The sequence below is a fragment of the Pongo pygmaeus genome, chromosome 19 (genome assembly GCF_028885625.2).
Source record: "Pongo pygmaeus isolate AG05252 chromosome 19, NHGRI_mPonPyg2-v2.0_pri, whole genome shotgun sequence".
Classification (NCBI taxonomy): Eukaryota; Metazoa; Chordata; class Mammalia; order Primates; family Hominidae; genus Pongo; species Pongo pygmaeus.
The window spans coordinates 70764403-70783242 of record NC_072392.2 but is presented as its reverse complement, the minus strand read 5'-3'; the positions used below and the strand labels follow the sequence as shown (position 1 = coordinate 70783242).

General features: G+C 47.9%; 1 protein-coding gene across 4 annotated transcripts; it reads left to right on the top strand.

Moving 5' to 3' along the window:
- Positions 1-2827: 2827 nt before the first annotated feature.
- On the top strand, positions 2828-18068 carry SNX11 (sorting nexin 11). Of its 4 annotated transcripts, none has more exons than XM_063655687.1 (8): positions 2932-3167; positions 6047-6106; positions 7367-7421; positions 7888-7974; positions 8616-8716; positions 13977-14072; positions 14247-14459; positions 16564-18068. In XM_063655687.1, the coding sequence occupies exons 3-8, from the start codon at positions 7380-7382 to the stop codon at positions 16832-16834; spliced, it is 810 nt and encodes a 269-aa protein (XP_063511757.1). In that variant the 5' UTR covers positions 2932-3167; positions 6047-6106; positions 7367-7379; the 3' UTR covers positions 16835-18068. The 4 variants fall into 4 exon arrangements, with proteins under 4 accessions (XP_054311980.2, XP_063511758.1, XP_063511757.1 ...); XM_054456006.2 differs by lacking the exon at positions 6047-6106 and adding an exon at positions 14746-14902 and having other exon boundaries at positions 16564-16675; XM_054456005.2 differs by lacking the exon at positions 6047-6106 and having other exon boundaries at positions 2828-3167.
- The last annotated feature ends 772 nt before the right edge of the window (positions 18069-18840 follow it).

The following is an 18840-nucleotide window of genomic DNA, read 5'->3' as shown; positions in this document are numbered from 1 at the left end:
TTTTTTTGAGACAGGATGTTACTCTGTCTCCTAGGCTGAAGTGCAGTAGTGCAATCACGGTTCACTGCAGTTTCAACTTCCCAGGCCCAAGTACTCTTTCCCCCTCAGCCTCCTGAGTAGCTTTGAGCCTCACCTTACTCGGCTAATTTTTTCTATTTTGTAGAGACAGAGAGTCTTGTCACATTGTCCAGGCTGGTCTGGAACTCCTGGGCTCAAGCAGGCCTTGACCTGTCTCGGCCTCCCAAAGTGCTGGGATTACAGATATGAGCCACCATGCCTGGCCATAAATTCTTGATTGATTTAATCTCATTTCTGTCTAACTCCCAAACCATATTTCTGTCTACATAAAATGCTGCCATCTCTAATTCCTTGTATTGAGCTGAATTCTGCTCCCCATGGAGATGCCACCTATTTTCCCTAATTCTGGCATCTGTAGCCACACAGTAAGCCTAATCTTTCTTTCACATGTTTCTTCTAATATTGAAGTTCAGCCATCATGTTCCCTGAGGTCTCTATTTAAATGTCATCATTTTCCTAAACTGTATATTACAGGACAACAGTTTCAGATATATCATATTTAGTGTGTTAGTAAATTCTGGCTCTTATATGGGTGTTTCAAGGTGGAGAGGGCCATCACTGCCTTTGTGCTGTATACCATTCTTTTTTTTTTTTTTTTTTTTTGAGACGGAGTCTCGCTTTGTCACTAGGCTGGAGTGCAGTGGCATGATCTTGGCTCACTGAAGCCTCTGCCTCCCGGGTTTAAGTGATTCTCCTGCCTCAGCCTCCCGACTAGCTGGGATTACAATCACACGCCACCAGATGGTCTCAATCTCTTGAGAGTTCAAGACCAGGCGGGGCAACATAGTGAGACCTCATCTAAACAAATAATAATAAAAAATTAGTCGGGCATGGTGGCACACACCTGTGGTCCCAGCTACTTAGGAGGCTTGGGTGGCAGGATCACTTGAGCCCAGGAGGTTGAGGCTGTCTTAATATTAAGACATGTGAGGCCAGGCACAGTGGCTCATGCCTGTAATCCAAGCACTTTGGGAAGCCAAGGCGGGTGGATCATGAGGTCAGGAGTTCAAGACCAGCCTGACCAATATGGTGAAACCCCATGTCTACTAAAAATACAAAAATTAGCAGGGCATGGTGGCGCATGCCTGTAATCCCAGCTAGTCAGTAGGCAGTTTCTTGAGACTTTCCTGATGAGATCAGTGATGAATTTAATAAATGTGATTTTTTTTTACATTGAATAAATGCATCAACATTGGCTGATCTGCATAACTCTGTACCAGTATTTTCTAAATGGCTTCAAACTCCCTATCGCACTTAACCTTTAAGAAATGACTCCATCTCCAAGGTGGTGTGTACTTAAAAAATAAATAAATAAATAAATAAACACTTCCAGTCTCGGCCACATAGGGAGACCCTATCTGTATAAAAATTTAAAAAATTAACCGAGTATGGTGGCACATGCCTGCAGTCCCAGCAGCTCCAAGGGCTGAGGAGGGAGGATGGCTTGAGCCCTGGAGGTTGAGGCTGCAGTGAGCTGTGATCCTGCCACTGCACTCCAGCCTGGGCAACAAAGCAGGACCCTGTCTCAAAAAAACAAAGAAAAGTTACCATTTGTTGAATTTGGGTAGTATCAAAGAAGAGTATTCAGAATTGTTTGAGAAGGCTAAAAATACTCTTCCTTTTCTCAACTACATATCTATGTAAGGCTGAATTTTCTTAATGTACCAAAACAACAGAGCACAACAGAGAAAGGGGAAGCACATATGAGAATCCAGCTATCTTCCTTTTTATTTATTTATTTATTTATTTTTTACAATGGAGTCTCCCAGGCTGGAGTGTAATGGCACGATCTTCGCTCACTGCAACCTCCAATTCCTGGGTTCAAGCAACCCCCCTGCGTCAGTCTCCTGAATAGCTGGGATTACAGGTGCCCATGACCACATCCAGCTAATTTTTGTAGTTTTAGTAGAGACGGGGTTTCACCATGTTGGCCAGGCTGGTCTCGATCTCCTGACCTCAGGTAATCCACCTGCCTCCGCCTCCCAAAGTGGTGGAAGTACAGGCGTGAGGCACTGTGCCCGGCGCCTTTCTTTTCTTTCTTTTCTTCCTTTTAGCTCTCTCTCTTTTTTTCAGACAGGGTCTTGCTCTGCAGTGATCAGGGCTCACTGCAGCCTCGAACCCCTGGGTTCAAGCCATCCTCCTGTTTCAGCCTCCTGAGTAGCTGGGACTACAGGCGCGTGCCACCATGCCCAGCTAATTTTTAAAATTTTTTGCAGAGGCGAGGGTCTCCCTAAGTTGGTAGGGCGTGTCTCAAGCCTGGCCTCAAGTGATCCTCCCGCCTCGGCCTCCCTAATAGTATTGGGATTACAGGCGTGAGCCACCGCGTTAGGCTTGCTGAAATTATCTTTAAATAAGTTGTTAAAAGACCACCGCAAAAGCCTTCAACACATTGAACGGCTTTCTCTTGCTCCCTAGCTGCATGATATTGCTTCGAGTTTGTTTCGGTGTGAGCAATCTGAGTCGCCGGACCCTCTCGAGTCTGACTTTCATTCTGACAATCGGTCCGTGGCTTTACGAATCTGAATCGGAGTCCCCTTGATAGCTCCGCTGGGGAACAGCAAACTACGAGGTTCAAATGGTGGCTCTCGGGACTTAGTGAGGATCTAGGGATGTGGGCTTCCTAAAGCCCCGAACCTCCCACACTGCAGACTATCCCTCGCATAGCGGGAACAAGAGTAACAACCCCCTCACACCCCTCTGAGGCTCCCGGGACCCACTGGCTGACCGTCGCTGACGCCCCCTGGCCGCTGATTGGCTTCCCCTGACAGTGGGCGGAACGCGGCCCCAGATTGGATATCCATTCACCGTCCCTCACCCGGCACCTGCGTCCACTCTCTAGCGTCCCAAGTGAGTGGAGGGGGGATCCCGACTCCAGTCCGGGGCCTTGGCCAGCGGAGCCGCGCTGTTCGGAAGCGGGAATCCCACTAAGAGCCCGGGCCTGTAGGGGCGGGGCGTCCCGGGCACCCGGGATTGGGGCGTCTCCCGTCGTGCACCGGGGCACCGGCGACTCACCCGGAAGGAGAAGCCGTGATCTGGCTATATGGTGGGGCGCGGGCAGTGTCGCTGTGGGGAGCTGGTGCTGTTCTCAGGTGAGAGGGCGTGGGCGGGGCCCCGGGGAGTGGGTGCTGCTCTCCTGTGAGGGGGCGTGGGCTTGAGCTTCAGTAGTGGCACTCGGGATGGTGGCATCGCTTTACATCCTAGGGAGGGTCTCCTAAACCCGGGATTAAGGCAAGGGCTTGCTCGGGATCCCAGAAAGGAAACCTGGCTTTTCAGTTTACCTTCAAAGTATATCTTTCACTTCTTACTCCCCAAGCTTAATCGGAAAGAAAGAAGGACCATGTGGCCCTTTCGGTCCTAGTTTGTTGAGAATGGAGGAGGAGTGGCCGTAGTAAAAGACTCTGGGGACATTTACTTAAATGGCTAAGACTGGGGGCAATGGCGAGTATTTTACGTGGACACGGGAGACTTGCGGTGATTGTGGTCGCCTTTGTTACTTACTTTCCAAGTGAAAGGAGTCGGTTAGAGATGGACAAAAAGATGGAGCATAACTGCTTGGTTGAGATTACACAGAGCTTGGTCAGAACTGGGAGCTTCCTCTATTTAGTACCTGTGATATTTATAATTGGAGGGAGAGCTTTTTGAATTGCTCTCTGCCATCTGGCACTAAAGTCTCAAGATTGAGTAAGAAGGAACAGTAGTCTCAGTAGTTCCATCTACTTTTATCACCTGATTTGTTTCTTAACCTGTCTCTTGAAGTTGTTTAAATGGGAGAGAAAATAAATGGTGAGACTAAAGCCTTGCATTGTTACTATATTAGAAAGCTTTACGATGAATCTACTTTGTAAACAGCAAACAATCGGGTACTCACCAGAGCTACTGGTGCTGGTACAGGTGAAGACAGTAACGGAAACTTCAGATGTGGTTGAAAGGGCCCAGGAAATGTAGTTAACACTAAGTTATGTAACTAGCTATGGTCACTGACTTTAGCCTTATTTGGATGACGTACAGATCCATCTCCCAGATCAGAGAACTAGAGTTAGGAACTTCCTGCTGCTTCTCCAGAGGCAGAACTGAGCTTTTTCTTTTGAGGAGTGGTATCTGTGGGGAGGAATCTAATGGAGAATAGTGGTTGCTAGAAATTACTACTTGGTGTCTAGGTTTTTGTATTTGTTCCAGTGTTTGTTTTTTTTTGAGACAGGGTCTCGCTCTGTCGCCCAGGCTGGAGTGCAGTGGTGTGATCTTGGCTCACTGCAGCCTCCGCCTCCTAGGTTCCAGTGATTCTCATGCCTCAGTCTCCCGAGTAGCTGGGAGTACAGGCCTGCGCCACCATGCCCAGCTAATTTTTGTATTTTTAGTAGAGACAGAGTTTTGCCGTGTTGGCCAGGCTGTTCTTGAACTCCTGGCCTCAAGTGTTCTGCCCGCTTCAGCTTCCCAAAGTGTTGGATTACATGTGTGAGCCACTGGGCTGGCCCACTATTTTTACGGACAGTTACAACTGAAACTTTCTTTTTTTTTTTTTTTTTTTTTTTTGAGACGGAGTCTCATTCTGTTGCCAGGCTGGAGTGCAGTGGCGCGATCTCCGCTCACTGCAACCTCCACCTCCTGGGTTCAACTGATTCTCCTGCCTCAGTCTCCCGAGTAGCTGGGACTACAGGCATGCGCCACCATGCCCAGCTAATTTTTGTATTTTTAGTAAAGAAGGGGTTTCACCATGTTGGCCAGGATGGTCTCAATCTCTTGACCTCGTATTTCGCCCGCCTCGGCCTCCCAAAGTGCTGGGATTACAGACATGAGCCACCGCACCCGGCCCATCTGGAGGTTTTTTGTTTTTTGTTTTTTTTTTTTTGACAACGGAGTCTTGCACTGTCAACTGGGCTGGAGTGCAGTGGCGCGATCTCGGCTCACTGCAACCTCCGCCTCCCGGGTTCAAGCGATTCTCCTGCTTCAGTCTCCCAAGTAGCTGGGATTACAGGCGCCTGCCACCACGCCCAGATAATTTTTTGTATTTTTAGTAGAGATGGAGTTTCATTATGTTGGCCAGGCTGGTGTCGGGAGGTTTTTTAAAAGCCAGTTCATAGCTATTTGTTTCTGAGTGGTATTGACCCCAAAGGAAAGAAGAATTTCTTCATGAAGGTAGTGCAGGGCCCTGTGCAAACTCTTCCTGAGACCAAGGGTATGATGATCATTTCGTTCCTAAATTATGGTCCTGAATTTGACAAACCTTTTTCAAGGCACAAAAGATGTATGAGCTCCACTGAGTGGATGACTGTGATTTCCTTGTTATCGTCTTTCCCATTGTTAGTTTTGTTTAAAGACACTTCAGAATATTTAACTCTCTGCTCCTGTGCTGGCAGTTTATCCCAATGCCTGCAAAGAGAAGAGAAAAAAACACTTAAGGAGGTTCATTGTTCACAGCAAATAGGTCTGCTCTTTTTGGTCTCAGACATTTGACTGATATCTGGAATATTAATATGGATTAATAAGGGTTGTTATGGAATTGGAATTTCCCACCTTTCAGTTCAGGACCCCTTGGAGGTGGTGGCTGCATCAGATAAAAATCAGATTGTCAGCAAGAATACCATTTAAGATGGTACTGAAATCACAAAACCTTGGGTTTGCTCAATATTGTGTAGCCCAATTTTGTCATGGACCATGCAGCTTCATTTCTGCATGCAGTGTTTGTCTGTGGAGATACTTCTGGTATATTGGAGAGAATTGAAAAAGCAGTTTGCTTTGCTAATTTCATGGTGTAAATGAGTTCCCCTTCTTTTGAAATGTTAGCCTTGTGTTAGCAAAACATAAAATAGAAGGAAACTCATTACACAGTCTTCTAATGGTAAGGCAGAACTAATAAGAGAATGTGTTTAAAATTAATTGTGGCACTGTAAAAATGAGTGGGTATGTGAATGGGTATGGGGGGGAGGAGAGGGAGGGCTTAGAGATATTAGAGATAGTCTTGTTTTCCCAGGAGCCAGCCTGGATCATTTGTTGGCAGTACATATTGGCTGAAGTCAGTTTTCATTTCAAGGTAAATTGGAAAAGGAAATTAAACCTTATTGTTTCTCTCTTAAGAGAGAAGGGGGTGGAGGTGGCAGCCAGGGTGGATGCTGTTGGAATAGTTCTAGAAGTAACAAGATTAGTGCTGTATTTTAACAGAAGGTGACATCATGGGCCCCACTGGACTTGAGTAACCCTGTGCTGCAGCCTTCATGGTCCCCTTGTCGGAGTGGGTGATGTCGCTATACATGTAAACTGCCACATTGGGGAAAATCAGGGGCTGAGGCTTTAATGAATCTTTACAAAGGAGCAGAACGCATCCTGAGTCGACCTGTGCAGCTGTGCGGTGCTTGGGCAGAAGTAGAAACCGGATGGCATGTCAGGAGAGGAAGTAATTAGAACAGTTGGCTCGGGTTCCGGAGTATGGATTGGATAAGGGGAAGGTCCCAACTGGGCAACCCACTCAGGTGCTCCTTGGAGTGCACTAGCTCTATGATTCACCTGTGGGGAGTTGACTGATTGTTAGTGAGACTGGGAGAAATGCAGAAGCATTGGTGTTTGTGGGGACTTGGTTGTCTCTAAACAGCCGGGAGGGGGCGCTGTTAGGCTCAATTTCAAAGCTGTGATCTGGCAGGGCACGGTGGCTCACGCCTGTAATCCCGGCACTTTAGGAGGCCGAGGAGGGCGGATTACCTGAGGTCAGGAGTTCGAGACCAGCCTGACCAACATGGAGAAACCCCGTCTCTACTAAAAATACAAAATTAGCCGGGTGTGGTGGCACGTGCCTGTAATCCCAGCTACTCGGGAGACTGAGGCAGGAGAATTGCTTGAACCCAGGAGGCAGAGGTCGCGGTGAGCCGAGATTGTGCCGTTGCACTCCAGCCTGGGCAACAAGAGTGAAACTCCGTCTCAAAAAAAAAAAAAATGCAGTGATGTGAGTGCTCACCAGACCCTGTTGTGCCTGCATTCTTCAAGGCAAAAGTTTTACATCTGGACCCGCCTGTTCTGGCTGTGTGTGACAAACTTTCTGTAGACTCCAACACGCTTTGGGGAGAGGTGGCCTAGTTGAGGGCCTGGTCTGAGAAGGGAGGCAAATCCCCCAGGGCCTTTTAGCTTGGCATTGAGCTAATGGGGATTTTTTTTTGCTTCCTCTTAAGTTTTACAAGAACAAAAAGTGTTGCCTGGGTTTCCCCACAGGGGTCTATTAAAAACTTTCAGGGTTTTCCCTGGTAAAGAATGATAAGAACAGAGGCATACTAACCTTGATCCTGTATCCTCTGTCCCTCATCAGATGTTTCCTTCCAATGGGCTTTTCGTGTAGGATGTCGGAGAACCAAGAACAGGAGGTAAGAGTGTGGTCTCCAGAGAACAGGTGGGTAAAAGTTGGAGAGGGGATTTAGGAGGAAAGAGGACACAGAGATGCAAATCATTAATCATTACCTGCAGTATTACTTTGGTGGTTCTGATGAACTCAGAATAAAGTCAGGAGAAAGAAATCAATAGCAGAGGCATTCCTAGGAAATGGGGTTCCATTCTGACTAAATTTTCCTTTGATTGGAATATACTGGAATGTAAGCTTCATGGGGGCAGGGACTTACGTCTCTTGTTCATGCTTTATCCCCAGTGCCTAGAACAGTGTCTGACACATAGTGGGGCTCAGTAAAAATTTGTTGAATTGAGTGACTGAATTGAGTGAATGAAAGTTGAATTGAATAAATGAAAGTTGGTGTTGGGTGGAAAAATCTAGCAACCTGTGTTGTCAGAGCTGCCTTGCTGTGTGGCTGAAGCTGAGGGAGCTTTTCTTACCTACAGGAGGTGATTACAGTGCGTGTTCAGGACCCCCGAGTGCAGAATGAGGGCTCCTGGAACTCTTATGTGGATTATAAGATATTCCTTCATGTGAGTATATCAAGCTTCTGTATTGGGGTCAGCGCTCTGCAGGGCTGAGGGGCTTGTACTGAGGTGTAACCTTTTTTTTTTTTTTTTTGAGATGGAGTTTTGCTCTTGTTGCCTAGGCTGGAGTGCAGTGGGGTGATCTCGGCTTACTGCAACCTCCGCCTCCCAGGTTTAAGTGATTCTCCTGCCTCAGCCTCCCAAGTAGCTGGGATTACAGGCATGTGCCACCACGCCCAGCTAATTTTGAATATATATTTTTTTAGTAGAGACGGGGTTTCATCATGTTGGCCAGGCTGGTTTTGAACTGCTGACCTCAAGTGATCCACCCTCCTTGGCCTCCCAAAGTGCTGGGATTATAGGCGTGAGCCACCACCCAGGTCAAGGTGTAACCTATTTTTGAGTGTATCTGGTGGACCCAAGACAGAAGACTTAGAAAAAAGGGAGGGAGGAAAGGAAAGAGAGCTTGAGGTATGTCTTTGAGTTGCTTTTGGGCTGCCTGGTGGCACCTTGTTCTAGTTGGGGACCTGATCAGGTCTCTGGCCTGATGGCATGGCTCCTTAGTGAAAGCAATGATAGGGAGCTCATGTGAACTTGTCTTTTTCCACTAAACCCTTTTCATGTGCTTCATGTGCTTTCATGTATAGACCAACAGCAAAGCCTTTACTGCCAAGACTTCCTGTGTGCGGCGCCGCTACCGTGAGTTCGTGTGGCTGAGAAAGCAGCTACAGAGAAATGCTGGTTTGGTGTGAGTTTGCTCTTGCTTCCTTCTTGGGTCTGTGACTGGCTTTTTGGGTGCTTATGTAGGAACTGGAGTTGACAATGAAGAGAACTTGCAACATACCAGGCACTAAGGAAATTGGGAAATATATTGTTTCTTTTTTTGTTTTTTGGGTTTTTTTTTTTGACATAGGGTCTTGCTTTGTTACGGAGGCTGGAGTGCAGTGGTGTGATCATGGCTCACTGCAGCCTCAACCTCCTGGGTTCTAGCAATCCTCCCACCCCAGCTTCCCGAGTGGCTGGGACTACAGGTGCATGCCACCACACTTGCCTAATTTGGAAAATATTTTTGTAGAGATGGGGGTCTCCCTATGTTACTAGGGTGGTCTTGAACTCCTGGGCTCAAGCAGTCCTCCTGCTTTGGCCTTCCAAATTGTTGGGATTACAGGTGTGAGCCACCAGACCCAGCTGGGAAATAATGTTTTTTTTTTTTTTGAGATGGAGTCTTGCTCTGTTGCCTAGGCTGGAGTGCAACTGCATGATCTCATCTCACTGCAACCTCCACCTCCCAGGTTGAAGCAATTCTCTCTGCCTCAGCCTCCCAAGTAGCTGGGATTACAGGTGCCCGCCACTATGCCTGCCTAATTTTTATATTTTTAGTAGAGATGGGGTTTCTCCGTGTTGGCCAGGCTGGTCTCAAACTCCTGGACTCAAGTGATCCACCCGTCTCGGCCTCCCAAAGTGCTGGGATTACAGGCGTGAGCCACCACTCCTGGCTGGGAAATATGTTCTTTTTCTTTTTTTGAGACTGAGTTTTGCTCTTGTTGCCCGGGTGCGATCTCGGCTCACCGCAACCTCCACCTCCCGGGTTCAAGAGGTTCTCCTGCCTTAGCCTCCTGAGTAGCTGGGATCACAGGCATGCGCCACCACTCCCGGCTAATTTTGTATTTTTAGTAGAGATGGGGTTTCTCCATGTTGGTCAGGCTAGTCTTGAACTCCCGACCTCAGGTGATCCGCCTGCCTCAGCCTCCCAAAGTTGCTAGGATTACAGGCGTGAGGCACCATGCCCAGGCTTTTTTTTTTTTTTGAGATGGAGTCTCGCTCTGTTGCCCAGGCTGGAGTGCAGTGGTACAGTCTCGTCTTACTGCAACCTCCGCCTCCCGGGTTCAAGCAGTTCTCTGCCTCAGCCTCCCGAGTAGCTGGAATTACAGGGGCTCACCACCATGCCCAGCTAAGTTTTTGTATTTTTAGTGGAGACAGGGTTTTACCATCTTGGCCAGGCTGGGTTTTTTTTTTGCTTTTTTTTTTTTTTTTTTTTGAGACAGAGTTTCACTTTGTTGCCCAGGCTGGAGTGCAGTGACACCCTCCACCTCCCAGGCTCAAGCAATTCTCGTGCCTCAGCCTTCCGAGTAGCTGGGATTACAGGCGCCTGCCACCACACCCGGCTGACTTTTTTTATATTTTAGTAGAGACGGGGTTTTACCATGTTGCCCAGGCTGGTCTCGAACTCCTGAGCTCAGGCAATCCACCCATCTTGGCCTCCCTAAGTGCTAGGATTACAGGTGTGAGCCACCACACCCAGCCTGGCCAGGCTGGTCTTGAACTGACCTGGTGATCCACCTGCCCTGGCCTCCCAAAGTGCTGGGATTACAGACGTGAGCCACCATGCTCCGCCTTTTTTCTTTTTTCTTTTTTTTTTTTTTTTTTTTTTTTGGAGACAGAGTCTCACTCTGTTGCCCAGGCTGGAGTACAGTGGTGTGATCTCGGCTCACTGCTACCTCTGCCTCAAGAGATTCTCCTGCCTCAGCTTCCCGAGTAGCTGGGATTACAGGTGCCTACCCCTACGCCCAGCTAATTTTTGTGTTTTTAGTAGTGACAGGGTTTTACCATGCTAGCCAGGCTGGTCTCGAACTCCCGACCTCAGGCAATCCGCCTGCCTCGGCCTCCCAAAGTGCTGGGATTACAGGCGTGAGCCACTGCACCCGGCCAGATATATGTTCTTAAATCATACTTTCAAGTCAGTGAAAAAAGTAGAATCTAATTTCGAGTATTTTTACCTAACAAAGCCAAACTAACATCAAAAATATTTTTCTTTCTTTATATGCATATATGTCTAGAGCTCAACAAATATACAGCTAACATTTTAAACAGTTTAAATCTGCTTATCAGAAAATTTTAAGCACCTGGACTTATTTGACAGATAGTGTTTCCATCCACTCCACATGTAAAAATAATGATTTTTTTTTCCCTTTTAATACAGAGGTCCTTTTCCAGAGACATATGAGAGCCTAGGGAAGGCAGTTATTATTTACTCCTCACACCCACCTGCCAAACAATTCCTGAAAGTGGAGAGAATTACAGCAGTGATTTTGCTGTAGGATGGCCACTGACTACTCAGTGGTGATAGGTGGCCGGTTGAGTGACCAAGTCAGTTAACATGTGGAACTGATGAGGCTGTTGTCCTGGGGCAGGCCCTAATGAACCAAGTGAAACTCCGTTCCCCTGACAAATCCTATATCCTCCAGCCTGGCCTGTTTTTTCTGTTTTGTTTTTCTTTTCTTTTTTTTTTTTTGAGATGGAGCTTAGCTATGTGAGACTCTGCTGGTCGCGGTGGCTCACGCCCAGCACTTTGGGAGGCTGAGGCAGGTGGATCACGAGGTCAGGAGTTCAAGACCAGCCTGGCCACAATGGTCTTGGTGAAACCCATCTCTACTAAAAATACAAAAAATTAGCCGGGTGTGGTGGTGGGCGCCTGTAATCCCAGCTACTCAGGAGGCTGAGGCAGAGAATTGCTTGAACCTGGGAGGCAGAGGTTGCAGTGAGCTGAGATTGTGCCACTGCACTCCAGCCTGGTGACAGAGCGAGACTGTCTCAAAAACAACAACAACAACTACAAAAAAAATGTGAGCCTCAGCAGCCTCAAACGCCTGGGGTCAAGGGATTCTCCCACTTCAGCCTCCCAAGTAGCTGGGACTACAGGTATGTGCCACCATGCTCAGCTAATTTTTGTATTTTTTGTAGAGAAAGGTCTCACTTTGTTGCCCAGGCTGGTCTCTCAAACTCCTTGGCCTCAAGTGATCCTCCTGCCTCAGTCTCCCAAGTTGTTGGGATTACAGTTGTGAGCCACTGCATCCCACTCCAGTTTCTTCCTTTTTAAAAATAATAGCTGATGGTGGGTGTGGATTTCTTTTTTTTTTTATTTTTTGAGGCGGAGTCTTGCTCTGTCACCCAGGCTAGAGTGTAGTGGTGCGATCTCGGCTCACTGCACCTCCCAGGTTCAAGGGATTCTCCTGCCTCAGCCTCCTGAGCAGTTGGGATTACAGGTGTGCACCACCATGGCTGGCTAATTTTTGTATTTTTAGTAGAGACGGGGTTTCACCATTTTGGTCAGGCTGGTCTCCAACTCCTGACCTCATGATCTACCCGCCTTGTCCTCCCAAAGTGCTGGGATTACAGGTGTGAGCCACTGCGCCCGGCCTTTATTTTTTTTTTTGAGATGGAGTCTTGCTTCTGTCCCGTCATGCAGGCTGGAGTGTTTGCAGTGGTGTGATCTCGGCTCACTGCAACCTCAACCTCCCAGGTTCAAGTGTTTCTCCTTCCTCAGCCTCCTGAGTAGCTGGGATTACAGGGGTACACCACCACGCCCTACTAATTTTCTTTTCTTTTCTCTTTTTTTTTTTTTTTTTTGAGATGGAGTTTCACTCTTGTTGCCCAGGCTGGAGTGCAATGGCTTGATCTTGGCTCACTGCAACCACCGCCTCACAGGTTTAAACAATTCCCATGCCTCAGCCTCCCGAGTAGCTGGGGATTACAGGCATGTGCCACCATGTCCTGCTAATTATGTATTTTTATTTTTATTTGTTTTTTTAATTTTTTTTTTTTGAGACAGAGTTTCACTCTTGTTGCCCAGGCTGGAGTGCAATGGCAAGATCTCAGCTCACTGCAAGCTCCGCCTCCCGGGTTCACGCCATTCTCCTGCCTCAGCCTCCCGAGTAGCTGGGACTACAGGTGCCCGCCACCACGCCCGGCTAGTTTTTTCTATTTTTAGTGAGACGGGGTTTCACCGTGTTAGCCAGGATGGTCTCGATCTTCTGACCTCATGAACCCCACCCGCCTTGGCCTCCCAAAGTGCTGGGATTACAGGTGTGAGCCACCGCGCCCGGCTGTTTTTTTTTTTTTTAAGGAGAGATGAGGTTTCACCATGTCGCCCAAGGTGGTCTTGAACTCCTGAGCTCAAGTGATCTGCCCACCTCGGCCTCCCAAAGTGCCAGGATTACAGGCATGAACCATGGCACCAAGCCGGGAGTGGGTTTCATAAACAACATAGTGTGGCTCGGCTTTGTGGCTCACACATGTAATTCCAGTGCTTTGGGAGATTAAGGAAGGAAGATCACTTGAGGCCAGGAGTTTGAGACCAGCCTGGGCAACAGACCAATACTCTGTCTCTACAGATACATAAGTAAATAAATAAATAAATTAGGTGCACACAGTGGCACGTGCCTGTAGTCATAGTTATTCTGGAGGCTGATGCAGGAGGATTACTTGATCCCAGGAATTTGAGGCTGCGGTGAGCTATGCTCACAATTATGCTACTGCGCTCCAGCCTGAGCAACCTGGAGACGGCAGCTTGGAAAGCAATACCTTGTCTCTAAAATCAAACAGACAAAAATAATGTATCAGCATGGGTTTTATAGTCATAAATCTGGTTCTGATATGAGCTTTGCTGCTTACCAGCTGTGTAACAGTGAGAAATTTACTTAACTTCTCTGATCTGAAGTGAGTTAATACCTTTCTCACAGAGTTTTGGGATGACTAAATGAAATCATGTTTATAAAACATTTAGCACAGTCTGGCTTGACACTTGGCATGCAGTCAATGTTAGCACCACCCCTTATTAAAAGCTAATTGGGGCCAGGCACGGTGGCTCACGCCTGTAATCCCAGCACTTTGGGAGGCTGAGGCGGTCAGGGATCACGAGGTCAGGAGATCAAGACCATCCTGGCTAACATGGTGAAACCCCGTCTCTACTAAAAATACAAAAAATTAGCTGAGTGTGGTGGCCTGCACCTGTAATCCCAGTTACTTGGGAGGCTGAGGTTGCAGTAAGCCGAGATTGTACCACTACACTCCAGCCTGGGCGATAGAGTGAGACTCCATCTCAAAAAAAAAAAAAAATAGCTATTTGTATTGATTAGGCCTCTTTTCAAGGGGATTTCCTTGATCAGAGGCTAGAATGACTATCTTAGATGTTACACTTATCATGGATGTTATATCATGTGGCTACACAGGCCTGTTCCTGAACTTCCTGGGAAGTCAACCTTCTTCAGCACCTCAGATGAGTTCATTGAGAAGCGACGACAAGGTCTGCAGCACTTCCTTGAAAAGTGAGTGGACAGAACGGCTGGTGCTGGCCACCGAGGGAGGAAGCAGGGGTGGAGGAATGTGCCAGGCAGGATAGAGCTCCCTGCTCAGGTAGCCAGAAGTTCTTCAGAGGATGGGGAATGGAGAGCAGTTCCTCAGGATGATGCTCTGTGTCGTGCTACCTGTGTTTTCCCCAGGGTCCTGCAGAGTGTGGTTCTCCTGTCAGACAGCCAGTTGCACCTCTTCCTGCAAAGCCAGCTCTCGGTGCCTGAGATAGAAGCCTGTGTCCAGGGCCGAAGTACCATGACTGTGTCTGATGCCATTCTTCGATATGCTATGTCAAACTGTGGCTGGGCCCAGGAAGAGAGGCAGAGCTCTTCTCACCTGGCTAAAGGAGACCACCCTAAGAGGTAACTGGAGTACTCTTTGAGATAGCAGGGGCTAGGTTTGCTATAACCTAGACCAGAGAGGTGTCCATTTGTTAGGGAAAGTAATGTCATAGCATTGGTAGCCTTTCACAGCCTTTCTTGTTCTTTGGGTGCGTGGCTTTCTATCCAGGTGGGTCTGTGTTAACCCACCACTGGGTAGCAGGGGCTCCTACTGAAACCTGGGGAGAAAGAAGGGAAAGCTTTCTCATTTATTCGGTTTTTTATTCCTCCTCCCTCCCTTTTTATTTATTTATTTTTTTGTGTGGAGACGGACGCTCACTCTTTCGCCCAGGCTGGAGTGCAGTGGCGTGATCTCAGCTCACTGCAACCTCTGCCTCCTGGGTTCAAGTGATTCTCCTGCAACCTCTGCCTCCTGGGTTCAAGCAATTCTCCTGCCTCAGCTTCCCGAGTAGCTGGGATTACAGGCAAGTGCCACCACACCTGGCTAAGTTTTGTATTTTTAGTAGAGACGGGATTTTGTCATGTTGGCCAGGCTGGTCTCAAACACCTGACCTTAGGTGATCCGCCTGCCTCTGCCTCCCAAAGTGCTAGGATTACTGGCGTGAGCCACTGTGCCTGGCCTAATAGCTTTATTGACATACAATTTACCTGCCATAAAGTTTACCTTTTTAGATACAGTTCAGTAGTTTTTAATATAGTCACAGGGTTGTATAACTGTCAGCCACCACAGTCAATTTTAGAACATTTTCATCACCCCGAAAGAAACCCTGTACCCATGAGTAGTGACTCCCCTGTCCTTCCCTCCCCCCCAGCTCCTGGCAACCACTAGTCTACTTTCTCTGTCTATGCATTTGTCTATTTTGGACATTTACACAAATGGAGTCATATGATTTGTGGTCTTTTGTAACTGGCTTTTTTCATCTAACAATGTTTTCAAGGTTCATTTGTATTTTATCATGTGTCATTACTTCATTACTTTTTTTTTCTCTTTTTTTCCCCCATTTTTATGGCTAAATAACAGTCCATTTATATGGCGCTATATACCACATTTTGTTTATCCATTCACTTGCATGCATTTATCTGTTTTTTTTTTTTTTTTTTTTTTTTTTTTTTTTTGAGACAGAGTCTTGCTCTGTTACCCAGGCTGGAATGCAGTGGCACGATCTCAGCTCACTGCAACCTCCGCCACCCAGGTTCAAGCAATTCTTCTGCCTCAGCCTCCCTAGTAGCTGGGATTACAGGCACCCGACACCACACCCAGCTAAGTTTTTGTATTTTTAGTAGAGATAGGGTTTCGCCATGTTGGCCAGGCTGGTCTCGAACTCCTGACCTCAGGTGATCCACCCGTCTCAGCCTCCCAAAGTGCTGGGATTACAGGTGTGAGCCATCGCACCTGGCCATTTTTTTTTTTTTTTTGAGATAGAGTCTTGCTGTGTTGCCCAGGCTGGAGTGCAGTGGCGCGATTCAGCTCACTGCAAGCTCCGCCTTCTGGGTTCACGCCATTCTCCTGCCTCAGCCTCCCGAGTAGCTGGGACTATAGGTGCCCGCCACCATGCCCGGCTAATTTTTTTTGTATTTTTAGTAGAGATGGGGTTTCACCGTGTTAGCCAGGATGGTCTCGATCTCCTGACCTCGTGATCCGCCCACCTCGGCCTCCCAAAGTGCTGGGGTTACAGGTGTGAGCCACCGCGCCCAGCCTCTTTTTATTTTTTTAAATTGAGATAGGGTTTCACCAGGTTGCCCAGGCTGGTCTCCACCTCCCAGACTCAAATAATTCACCATGCCCAGCCATTTTTTTTTTTTTAATCGGGCAGCCTCCTGAGTCAGAATAGGCTCAGAGAGACTTCCCTTTCCATTCATTTTTGTTTATATGTTCATACTCTTTTTTTTCTGAGACGGAGTCTCACTCTGTTGCCCAGGCTGAAGTGCAGTGGTGTAATCATAACTCACTGCAGCCTTGACCTCCCAGGCTCAAGCAGTCTTCTGGCCTCAGCTTCCTGAGTAGTTGGGATTACAGGCACATGCCAACATCCCTGGCTAATTTATTTTTTTTTGTCGAGACGGAGTCTCCCTATGTTACCCAAGCTGTTCATACCTTTCTTTTCCCTTTCCCACTCTTTTCCAGTTGCTGCTTTCTTCCAAGATCGGGTAGGAGGAACTCTCCCTCACCGCCTCCCAGTGAAGAAAAGGACCATTTAGAAGTGTGGGCTCCAGTTGTTGACTCTGAGGTTCCTTCCTTGGAAAGTCCCACTCTCCCACCCCTCTCACCATTATGCTGTGATTTTGGAAGACCCAAAGAGGGAACCTCCACTCTTCAGTCTGTGAGGAGGGCTGTGGGAGGGGACCATGGTGTGCCTTTGGACCCTGGTCAGTTAGAAACAGTTTTGGAAAAGTGAGCTCTGGGTTCTGCTCTGAGATGGTCAGAGAAGATGCGGGCCAGGAGACTTACTCAGGTGGGACTGGGCACAGGGCAGGTATGTGGGAGGCTGGGCTGCTTAGTGTCTTCTAGTCGCCTCTGCTTGGGCTGATCGACAGAGGTCAGTCATAACAGCCCCTTATGCCTCTTCCATGGGAACAAATACTGTGCAGATGTTTGTAAGTTAAACATAAGACACAGGGGCTGTTGATTTTGAACAGAACCTCATATTACTCTCCTGGGATCTGAGTTTCTGCAGGTCATTTGTATGTAGGACCAGGAGTATCTCCTCAGGTGACCTGTTTTGGGGACCTGTATGTGGCAAATTCTAAGCTGCCATATTGAACATCATCCCAACAGGAGTGGTTATGTTGTATCCCCATCTTGGCTGGCTTCAGTTTTTGCTGTAGCCCTAGAGCACTTTGTTTCTGGGAGGCTGGCCTCTTGCCTACCTCCTTGCATGGACAGGGGGATGAATATTTACTTTCCCACCTCCTTGCTTTTTCTTTCACTGATACCACTGAATGGAACTGGTGCTGTGACTCCTCCTGCTGGGGATTTATGTCCCGAGACCTTATCCTGGCTGAGTGGAGCCTGAGACCTGCACAACAGCTCATGGTCATGCATGAGAGAGAAGTGGCTGGCTACAGCCAGAGGGAACAGTAACAGCCCAGGGGCCTTTATTTTGGGAAAGGCTGTCTGGGGCTGTTACTGTCTCTTCTGGTTATAAAGCGGAGATGTGGCTATCTTTGCTACAGGGTTAGAGTGGGCTCCTTTCTTTTTGGAATCCTTTTCTTCTCCTTTGGTAACAGCTCCCTGCCTCCAGAGCTTCCGCCGCCAGCATCTCTGCTGTGTTGCGCAGTGCAGTGGGGTGCAAGGGCTTTGTTTCTGCCTGCCTGAAAGAGAGGGCTCTGGGGATGGAGATGAGGAACAACACGCTCTCCTTCAGACAATGAGGCATTCTGTCCTTCTGCTGCCATTCTTCATCTCCACTGAGAGCCAGAGCTGGTGGGAGCCGAGTGCCACAGGCATTCTGTATTGCTCTACTCTTAGGTTTGTGTGTGTGATCCTTCTCCCTGTCGCCCACTCCTCCCTCCTCTGGCTATCCTACCTTGTCTGTGGGCTCTTTTACTACCAGCCTATGCTGTGGGACTGTCATGGCATTTAGTTCAGAGTGGAGGGTCTTTGGCCTGAAATAAAATGCAAGTATTTAAGATTGTTGTTGCAATTTGTGTCTAACAAGTTCTAACAAGCTGTAGCAGAGAAGGAGGGAGTGAGGGCTGGCAGTAGTTCCTTTCATAAATCATGAATTTATCAGTGTGGAAATAATGCTTCAGAACTGTGCTCTGTAGCCCTTCTGCATTGTGTGTGCAGCTCAAGTTCACCACTGGAGGAAGGATTGTCTTCCAAAGAGCTGGGATCCAACTCTTCTCACAGTTCTGGGCGTGAACCTTGTTAGGTATAATTTACCTGATGCTGCTTCCATCCTCGCAGTCTGTCTGAGGTGCCAGGTGCTGAAAGAGAAATAAAGTTTGTCAACAGGCAGATGCAAAGCCCTGGCTGGTATTCATCCCTCTTTCCTGCCCGCCTCCCCTGGGTCTCTCCTTTATATGATGCAGCAGAGCAAGGCGAGGATAGAAAACCTACAGAGGCAAATCCAAAATGTTAGAAGTTCATTTAAAAGGGGAAAAAAACTCCATGTGCAACCCTCACAAAAACCCGACAGATGCTAAGCTAATGGCATCCGCTCTGCCGATTGGTGGGGATGGCTCATGAATATTAATGAGCCCAATGCTCCAAATGGCGCAGCTGTGAAGCCAGCTGTGCCTGAAGCTCTCTGATCTCGAAACTTCCAGACAGGAGCCGGAGGTGGTCTGTGTCAATTCCCTACTCAGCCAAAAAACAGCAAGCTGGGTTGGCCTTCTTCTGTTTGCTCCTTTTCTTCCTGGAGTTGGTGCTCAGTAGTTAGTTCTGCCAGCCGGCTAG